Below are 11,130 nucleotides of genomic sequence, written 5' to 3'. Positions count from 1 at the left end.
GTAAAATTTTAACCAGATTTATTTAACACACTTAAACACCTTACATATATAATAACATCAACTGCACAGTTGGCTTAGCTCTGTAACTTTCTGTTTCGGTCATTACACAATTATACCAGTGTTTTAACACGTACCATAAAAGTTTTCAAATATCAAAGAATTTCTTAATTATACAGCATTTCGGAAGTTAATTTTTTTATTCTATAATTTTTTTCTTCATAAAATATTGTAATGTATATTTCTTCTGTCACACTTAGAACAACATAATGAATTTTACAAAAGTGGTGTTTTTAGATAAAAACGATACTTTGAATTGTATGGAAATACAAACTCTGGAATGACGTGTTTTTGTATCTGTCAATAAAAGCTACTGTGGCAGTTGTATATGATATTTTATACCTATTTTATGTACACTTTCCATAGTAAACAAATTATTAAAAGCTGTACAAAATATGGAAGAATGTGAATATACTTTAAATGGTTACATGTTGATAAATGTGCAAAGGGAAAACAGCCAATCAGAGGAGAACGTAGCACGTGACAATCGGACAGAGAGGAGTTTTTTTCACCTTTGGCACAAATTAACCACACGTCGAACATCAAAACTGATCATTGTGATTATCTTGACACGTAAAGTTGTTCTTTTCAGCCGAACGTAGGTCATCGAGCCCCGTGTGTTTGCGATTATAAAGCATCATGTTCCGTAAGTTGGCTACTTCGGACGCTAATCTCTGGAGTTCGCCGCGAAGCTGAGAGTTTTCGGCCTGTAGCAAATTGCGTTCATGTGGCGGCGCTTTGTGAGAAGACCGTGGCTGAGATCGGTGTTTTCTATCGGCGGAAATGAGACTGATTGAGGAGGAATTATCGTGACTACCAGTACTGTCTCCGTCAGAGGAGGCTGAGGAGGCGTCTTCTCGAACGCTGTTGCTGTCCTGCCTGCTGCTGCGGCCACTGTCCGTTGGACTAGGTGTGTTTTGGCGGCTCTCTCGTTCACCGAGATGAATCTTGTGTCTCAGCTTGAGGGGTAGGGAGAAATGAGGACTGGATTGCCCGCTTGCACTTGTTTGAGGACTGTTTTCTGTTGATGACCAAGAGCTCGAAGATCCCGTGAACTCTTGGTCGACAGGAGAACACCTCGCTGCGGCAGGAGCATTGAACAATGTTTGTTCGAGCGTTTGACAGTTACCGATTTTCACCCCGTGGTTCGTGTTCGGTTGAAGAGACGACAGACTGATGTCGCTGTTAGTGGAGTAGTCACTATCACTATTATTTACCACTTGGTTAACCGTGGATGGGTGGGGATAAAGCTGACCACTAGCTGACATAAGGGAAGAGGTTGAGCTGGACGTACCTTGAACGTGAGTGTAGAGAGTGGTGGTATTGCCTATTGGAGGGCAAATACTCGGGATTATACTGGACACTAACTTGGAACGTCGTCCATGTAGCTCCGGACACACAGAGGGAAAGGGCAGTTGGACTTGATCTGGACTGACCATAGGCTGTGGTGAAATACTATACTTGTCTTTAATGGCTCCTAACTCGGCTCTAAGGATGGCATTCTCTTTGGTCAGCTCCAAGACTTTGGTTTCCAGCACTAGGTCATTTAGCCGACGTTTTTGACGTGACCTTTTAGCTGCTTCGTTATTCCTTCGTCGTCTATCCCAGTAATTGTAATCTTTCTTGAAGTCCGGGATGAACTCGCGTTGTTTCCTCCCTGGGAATATCTCTTGAGGCTTCAAATGAGCTGTTAAATCTACCGGTCCATTGAGCTGCTGTGTCCAGGGGTCATTTTGACTAGAGAAATGGCCAGGAGAAGACTCAGGGACGGTAACTGGGGGCGGCTCTCCTTGAAGAAGAGGTGGGAGTGGCTCCTGGAGACGAGGTTGTTTGGATAAAGGCTCGTTCTCTGTCAGCATCATGATGGTATCAGAACCTGAAATAGAAAGAAGAAAATATATGAGCAAACAAATCTAATAAAACAGAATAGTTTATCAACATTTCTTTATCTCACTTTCTTCACTACCCACACACCTATAACTGTAAAAATCAGGTTTCGATACCGATAGTGGGAAGAGTACAGAGATCCCATCGTGTAGCTTTGTGCTTAAAAAAATTTTTCACTACAGTAGCTATGATTTTTTTAACAGTTGGTAACATACAAGGCTTAAAGTAGCCGCCCTGAAGTTATAACACTACGGGTAAAAATGCACTGTTAATATTAAACTTTAAAATGAAAAATGTGATATTACTCCTCGCCAGTGAGTGACTTGAGGTCTTCATAACAATTGATTTCTGAATACTTCATTTCTAATAACCGACAGTGAAAACAACTTTGTTTGATCCCCGGTTTTTCACTACGAATTACGAACCTATCAACCACATCTATAGAATATCAACAAATTATGTCAACAGTTGTGATGTAAACAAACGTGTAGGATCAACTCGTCAAAGATCAACCAGTAAAATATCTCGCCGCCTAGCGAAATAAACTGTTCTGCGCACAGTTGATTAAAAAAAATAATCGAAGTATACCCCCCCCCTTCCCCGATGTGTTCGAACAGGCACGCGCTGCACAGAGTAGGCGACAAGAAGAAACAGCGAGGAGAAGGTTGAATAGGGAGACACGTGAAAAGTTGAGACACGTGAGTCGCAATTCACGCGTCACGCAACAAAAGAACGCGATGCTAATATTAGTCTTCGAAAGCGTCAGATAGACATAACTGGGATAAACAACAATCTCTCGAGTAGTATTCAAATTTCGTTAATAATTTATTATAGCTTCTACAGTGTCAAAGTAATAAAATTCGGTCACGAACGTAAGAACATAGGCTTATATGTGCACAATCCAACTCTACCTGAAAAATTGCAACCCACAAGCAACTTCGGGCATCAGGAACTCAGAAGTAGCTAAGTAAAACCGAACCCAGAAACTCGGAAAAACTGATACAGACAAAAGGATTCTTTCACATCTAACGCGACTTGTCTGACTCGTATGGTAGGTAACGCGACCTAGATTTACGAACGCAAAACTTCCGCACAGAAATGATTCAATGACGTTGGAAAAGTCCTGAGAAAAACAGGTCAGGGGTAAAAAAAATCATGTCAAGGCAAGCAAAGTGTATTAAAATCCCCCCCCCCCCCACTGTCTGATGACCGCCATGCAAAGCTTTCAGAACTAGAGGAGGTTTGATTTTGAGTTGTTTCTCATCATATAAAGTTATTCTTATTGTTTAAACTGCCTTAACTTAGCCTTAAGTACAGGCTGACATTATTACTTCTGAAATACAGATATGTAGTGTTAGAAAGTGTTATGTTATGGTATCCCTTAAAGTTGAGGGATAAAAAAAGAAACTGATTCGCTAACTTTTAAGAGTGGAGAAAATATTACCCAAATATAACATATAATAAAATATAAAGATATTAATATCTATGGGGGTTTTGAATCCGTTTTATTTCACCACATAGTAAATTAATTTAGGTATGGTTATAATATTGAAAGAAAATAATTTTTCTTTGTTTATTAAATCTTGTCCTAAACCTACACAATACACAAATGATATGGAAGTACCGATCAAAGCGGTTACGAACTGTTACTAGATATGTTATAATAAATCTGTTTACAAAACAGAAACTGTCAGATTAGTCTTCAGGTACCGTACTCTCGGACTAAAGGGTCTTCACGTAATTAGGTAGTCTCTGTCGTATGTATACTATTCACAGTTTTGCTATCAAAACTCTTATTTATGACTGAATACAGTTAAAATTCAGACCTGGTAAAACTATTTGCATAATTATGCATTCTACAAGTTTCAGTCTTACAGCGTTCTGCTTTCTATTGTTTTACACGTTTTAGGCTTATGACATATTGTTTTACAAGTTTTAGGCTTATGACATACTGTTTTGTATTGTTTTACATGTTTTAGGCTTATGGTATTGTTTTGTATTGTCACACTAAATATTCACTTCGTTCGAAACGCTCGCTTATTATTACAACAAAACGATGTGTACATATACTCGACAATAAATTATGTATGTTTGATATAATATTTCCTTACCTGTAAACAGTGAAAAGCTCCGATGAACAGACGCAGAACGTAGTTAATCAGCAGAGTTGTGTTGTTAATATCAAAACACTGAAATCCACACTGATTAGTGCACAATAACAAACGTTTATGTGGATGGACGTAACGATAATTATAAGGTGGAATACAACTTCGACAAAACTGGCAAGAAAAAGATGGGACACACAAAAAACAACAACGAAGATCTGATGAACAATTACAACTACTACAAGTATCCCTTGCGATGACGAGGGGAAACAAGGCTGTTATGAGTACAACAATGTGAAGTCCAAGTAGTTTCTAAACAGAAAGCTTTGATCATGTAACAGAGATAAAATATTTCGCAGCTGTATCTGAAGTTCATTAGTAGGCTTACTGCAAGATGAAATCGGGACCACAATCGGACCACGTAAAGCTCTGCTATCTGGACTCTCAGGCCCGAAAGTCCGACGACTGGTGTTCGCTAGCGCGTTATGCAATACTTGCTAAGCGCATATGTTCTACTTTCCCGCTTCTGCTCTGCGGCGTTACTTTCAACGCAACTCGTCTACACGACGGTTGGAAAGGGAATCTGAGTGGAACGGCCTTGTCAGCCCCGTGTTGGATTCAGTTTCGAGCCAAAGTATCGATCCGCTCACTTGACTTAAACTTATCGAAATGTGTGTGTCATTTCCTTATATAGCGAAAGGCAAGCGATTGATCTGAAAGTGCTGTCACGTGCTACGAAGTTTCTGTGTTGTCATACGCGCAAAACGAAACATTAAAAAGTAGCATTTTTAAGTTAGCCAGCACCGTACTAAAACAGTCTTCGACGTATTTTTAAATTGGCTACAGCAGTTTTATGCATCAACAGCGTACTAATTATCTTCGCATTTCGAAGAAAACGAGTGATGTTGCTTAAAGTCGTAAAAGGAACGGGCGTGGTCACTTGTTAGCGTACCGGTCTGTGGATTCGAAGATCCATGGTTCGCGTTCCGTTGCCTCAGAATTGCGCTTTGGGCCCGTGAGTACGTTATAAATATAACAGTCAAATCTCACGTTAGAAGTGAGTGGAGCTGACTAGCTGTATTCACTCTAGTCTGTCAGTTGAAAATTAGGGATAACTAGCACACGCAACCCAACTCTGTAGCCTTGAGTGTATATCCCAAACAACCAACAAACCAAGTAAATAAAATCGTAACATAGGACTATATCACAGTGGTTACAAACTGATTTATTTTCCCTTGCGTATTTTGTAACAACACAGAAATTATAAGGATTAATCCGGTTTTGTAAGATTACTTTTTCCGTCTTATTTGTGACGGACTTTACAGAATTGTTACTTTCTTGAGAAGAAAAATGATAATTTATCGTTATTTATCTTTAAAAATTTACCACGTGTTTTGTATTATTTCTTTTTAGTTCATTCGACACCTCTTTACACGTCACGTGTGAACGCTGTGGTCAACTTCCGACACCAATATTACTTCTTTCTGTATTTATGCCACAAAAACAAACCACACTTATCAACTTATCTTTTTATATAGAAGACGCCATTTGCAACTGGATCACCGTCGCCCGGGTTCTATGATGGAACCCTTGATTATGTAATCAACCCGTCCAGCCAGCGTTTTACAACGACAGTAACTGAGCCAAGTGTAAATAGCCCGGAAAAATACAGTATTTATTTTAACGCCCGTCATCTAGTTTTTTACTCAGTCTTTATTTATTATCTTGTAAATAGCCCCAGAGAAATACAGTGTTTGTTCTAACGCTCGTCTTCTAGTTTTTACTCAGTCTTTAGACACAAATGATGTTCGTTCAATCACTTTTCTGAACACAAAATAAGCACGCTGATGTGATCAGTCACGTTTTGTGTGAAATGTAGATATGTAATTACACTTTTAAACAACAGTCTAAGTGTGTAAGTATTATGTATATATATACACACACACACACACATACTGTACGTATATATATATATATATATATAACCTATTGGCTCCTGACACGTGAATAGGCTGCACATGACCGCCTGACGATCGATAATATGGAGGTAAATAGCATGCGTTGGCGTCACCATGACAACGAACTATTATTGCATCAGATGACTTCGAACAAAAACAACACGCCTTTTTAAACTGTGAAATGTGACCTTTGTTTATATAATCATGGTATATTGTGTCGTAATATTTTATATGCACCAAATATTTTGTTATTATTTTAATATTTACTTAATTCAATGTCGACTTTGATGTGGCGTACTTTAAGCGAACAAGTCAATATTATCGGTCAGTTAGCTTGTATATCGATTCCAATAAAATTACTAACAGACTAGATGATGTTCCATTACGATTATCAGAAGATCGTAACAGACTAGATGATGTTCCAGAACGATTATCAGAAGATCGTAACAGGCTAGATGATGTTTCAGTGCTATTATCAGAAGATAGTAACAGACCAGATGATGTTCCAGTGCTATTATCAGAAGATAGTAACAGACCAGATGATGTTCCAGTGCTATTATCAGAAGATAGTAACAGACCAGATGATGTTCCAGTACGATTATCAGAAGATAGTAACAGACCAGATGATGTTCCAGTGCTATTATCAGAAGATAGAAACAGACTAGATGATGTTCCAGAATGATTATCAGAAGATCGTAACAGACTAGATGATGTTCCAGTGCTATTATCAGAAGATAGTAACAGACCAGATGATGTTCCAGTACGATTATCAGAAGATAGTAACAGACTAGATGATGTTCCAATACGATTATCAGAAGGTAGTAACAGACTAGATGATGTTCAATACGATTATCAGAAGATAGTAACAGACTAGATGATATTCCAGAACGATTATCAGAAGATCGTAACAGACTAGATGATGTTTCAGTGCTATTATCAGAAGATAGTAACAGACCAGATGATGTTCCAGAACGATTATCAGAAGATAGTTACAGACCAGATGATGTTCCAATGCTATTATCAGAAGATAGTAACAGACCAGATGATGTTCCAGTACGATTATCAGAAGATAGTAACAGACCAGATGATGTTCCAGTGCTATTATCAGAAGATAGAAACAGACTAGATGATGTTCCAGAACGATTATCAGAAGATCGTAACAGACTAGATGATGTTCCAATACGATTATCAGAAGATAGTAACAGACTAGATGATATTCCAATACGATTATCAGAAGATAGTAACAGACCAGATGATGTTCCAGAACGATTATCAGAAGATCGTAACATACTAGATGATATTCCAATACGATTATCAGAAGATAGTAACAGATTAGACAAAGTTCTAGTTTACCTACAGAGACCCTACCAACATACGAGTCAAACAAAACAAAAATACATATTACGTATAATTTCAGGAAAACAGAGGACCTATTGTTCCAACTAGGTCGTCCCATCCATTAAACTAAACTTTGAAATAAAAACAAAACACTCAAATCAACCCTTATCATTTAAATGTTTATCAACCCTTATCTTAAACTCCTTTAAATCAACTACATCTACCACATCTGAAGGCATCCCATTCCAAAGGCCAACCACCTTGTTAGAAAAATAAAGATGTCTTAGCTGAAGATGACTTTTTTTCTGCCAAATTTTATGTATGTGTTTTCTAGCCTCACCATTTTCACCATTAAGTACGAAATAAGATGATGCATCAACACTATCAATTCCCTTTACAATCTTAAACAGCTCAATCAGATCCCCTCTAACTCTTCTATTTTCCAAGATAAAACAATTTGAGAGATCTTATATTTTCGTTTCATAACAACCTTTCCATCCCAGGTATCATCCATTAACTCAATGTCCTTCCTAAGGTAAGGAGCCCAAGACTGAACAGAATAATCTAATTGTGGTCTAACCAGTGACCTATACGGTAACATTATAACCTCTCTAGACTTGTATTCAAGATTTCTATAGACAGAACCTAAAATCTTATTTGGTCTGCCACTAGCAACAGCACTTTTAGGTTGTGTAAGCTTTGTGAAACCTATGATATATATATAAGTCCAACGATACAACTTTTGAGTGGATTGTGTATTTTTATTTAACTTTTTTTACGACGTTTCGATCACTCGTGTGGCTATTATCAGGTAACCGTATTTCACAAAATAGGGACAGTTACATGATGATGATGGCCTCACGAGTGGTCGAAAAGTCGTAAAAAAGTTAAATAATATAAACAATTCACTCAAAAGCTGTATCGTTGGACTTTTATTTGAAGTGTATAATAAGGCTTCCTCTCCTCATAACAAGTAGGAACACTGATTTTTGTATTTAAAAAAGTCGTAAAAAAGTTAAATAATATAAACAATTCACTCAAAAGCTGTATCGTTGGACTTTTATTTGAAGTGTATAATAAGGCTTCCTCTCCTCATAACAAGTAGGAACACTGATTTTTGTATTTAAAACTCTTTATTGAACTTGGGTCCCCTATTTCTTTTACATGGAAAATGAATAATTTCATCTAATTGCTTTAGCCAAGTTCTTTACATTGAATGTTGTGACAAATTTAATGCAATATACGTTCATACCTCATTAATTGTCTGGTTCTCTTCATTCATGCCTCATTAATTGTCTGGTTCTCTTCGTTGATACCTCATTAACTGTCTGGTTCTCTTCGTTGATACCTCATTAATTGTCTGGTTCTATTCGTTTATACCTCATTAATTGTCTGGTTCTATTCGTTCATACCTCATTAATTGTCTGGTTCTCTTCGTTGATACCTCATTAACTGTCTGGTTCTCTTCGTTCATACCTCATTAATTGTCTGGTTCTCCTCGTTCATGCCTCATTAATTGTCTGGTTCTCTTCGTTCATACCTCATTAATTGTCTAGTTCTCTTCGTTACCTCATTAATTGTCTAGTTCTCTTCGTTGATACCTCATGAATTGTCTGGTTCTCTTCGTTGATACCTCATTAACTGTCTGGTTCTCTTCGTTCATACCTCATTAATTGTCTGGTTCTCTTCGTTGATACCTCATTAACTGTCTGGTTCTCTTCGTTGATACCTCATTAACTGTCTGGTTCTCTTCGTTGATACCTCATTAATTGTCTGGTTCTCTTCGTTCATACCTCGTTAATTGAAAAATGTCAATCCTTGTGCTGAAGTTTATGCAGTATGTGGGAAGTAGTACGCATGTCGTATACACAACTCTAGGTTTAGGATATTTCAGTTTATTTATCTTAGTTCAAACGTTCAGCCGTTACTGTCCGAGGTCTTTCACTCAAGGAATGTCAAGTTTGTTGACCAACTGATTTGGAACAATCTTAAAGATTAACATATTTGTCGAAATTTTAGAGGATTGTTTGCTTCTTTTGTAGTTAAGCGCAAAGCTACACAATGGGCTATGTGTGTGTGTGATGTGGCCACCACGGGTATCAAAGCCTGGTTCTAAGCGTTATAAGCCTTCAGACTTAGCGCTGAACCACTGGGGACAAATTTTAGATTAACTGATGACGAGGAAGATGTTTATTTTATAGATGATAAAAACACTTCTATCGGGAATCTTAGGAAATGATGAAAAAAAAAACGTGTTCAAGCAATAAGATAACACATTTTAGCCTGCAAGAAACCATTTAAAAATAGGAAGAAGTTTTCTCTCACTATTAAAACAAGAGGGAATCCTCAGTAGCTGCGGCACTTGAAATTATTTTCGGGAGGACTAGAGTAAATTAATCTATGATATATTTTGTTTCCCTCCTTTTTATTAGCTATATTTTTGTGCGCCAGCAATACCAAGTGTAGAGCTCGGGTATACACGATCCGATTTTATTATTCATCAGGATCTTTACAAGCCTACTCTCAAATTTAAATTCTAATAGGCAGGATTATAGTAAATTAATCTAGGAGACTCTGGGCGTGATCAAATACACCAATCGAAATGGTTTCACCTCCACAGTCCAAACTGTAATTAGATCTCAAATCAGTCACGAGATTGGTTGTTTGTTTGTAGTTAAGCACAAAGCTATACAATGGGCTATCTGTGCTCTGCCCACCAGGGGTATCGAAACCCAGATTCTAGAGTTATAAGTCCGCAGACATACCGCTGTGCCACTGGGTGGGGCAGTCAGTCATGAGATGACGAAGTTACGAGCCAAAAGTTTGTACTTAAAAAACAAAAACCAACTCAAAGCCATTCTGTGAGCCGTTGAGCCGCAGATAAAAAAGAGGGGGTTAGTCAGGTTTTATAGCACGTATAAGCAGTGGAGTTTGACTTAATGAATAAAGAATGTAATTAATAATAAACACTTACTTACCCGGAGGCTTTCAAACAGATTACACAATCTTGAAAATGGGGTATCTAATGTGATTATTTTAACAAATGTTACGAACACATTACTGTTAAACGTTAATGACGAAAAACAGATCACGTGACTTATCCTCCATATATATCTGTTTACTTCTCACGTCTATTTTCTAGCCAGCTGACCTTTATCATTCTAAGTTTCTTACTGAATATAGTCAACGTGTTCTTAAACATTCCTAATTAACAGCATTGTACTATCTATGAGCCTTAATCTTTCTGCCAAAGTTGGACACATATTCTTCCATTACAAACTTCTTTACTTAATTATGTACTCTTCATCCTTCTCTTCACCTTCCCATTGAGCTACCGTGAATTTAACTTCTCTCTCTCTCTAGTTACTCTACACTCTTACATACACTTCTCTCTCTAGTTACTCTACACTCCTACAAACACTTCTCTCTCTAGTTACTCTACACTCTTACGTACACTTCTCTCTCTAGCTACTCTACACTACTACACACACTTCTCTCTCTAGTTACTCTACACTCCTACAAACACTTCTCTCTCTAGTTACACTACACTCCTACAAACACTTCTCTCTCTAGTAACTCTACACTCTTACGTACACTTCTCTCTCTAGCTACTCTACACTCTTACGTACACTTCTCTCTCTAGCTACTCTACACTGCTACACTCACGTCTTTCTCTAGTTACTCTACACTCCTACACGCACTTCTCTCTCTAGTTACTCTACACTCTTACGTACACTTCTCTCTCTAGTTACTCTACACTCCTACAAACACTTCTCTCTCTAGTT

General features: G+C 37.7%; 1 protein-coding gene across 1 annotated transcript; it reads right to left on the bottom strand.

Annotated features, from left to right (window-relative positions):
* Positions 1-5,715, bottom strand: LOC106460873 (nuclear factor interleukin-3-regulated protein-like). The gene is made up of 2 exons (XM_013920626.2): positions 4,056-5,715; positions 1-1,933 (listed from the first exon to the last, which is right to left on the bottom strand). The coding sequence occupies exon 2, from the start codon at positions 1,917-1,919 to the stop codon at positions 600-602; it is 1,320 nt and encodes a 439-aa protein (XP_013776080.1). The 5' UTR covers positions 1,920-1,933; positions 4,056-5,715; the 3' UTR covers positions 1-599.
* Positions 5,716-11,130: the final 5,415 nt, after the last annotated feature.

The sequence above is a fragment of the Limulus polyphemus genome, unplaced genomic scaffold (assembly GCF_000517525.1).
Source record: "Limulus polyphemus unplaced genomic scaffold, Limulus_polyphemus-2.1.2 Scaffold852, whole genome shotgun sequence".
NCBI lineage: Eukaryota > Metazoa > Arthropoda > Merostomata > Xiphosura > Limulidae > Limulus > Limulus polyphemus.
Note: the sequence above shows the minus strand (reverse complement) of the source record. Positions and strands in the feature narration are given on the sequence as shown.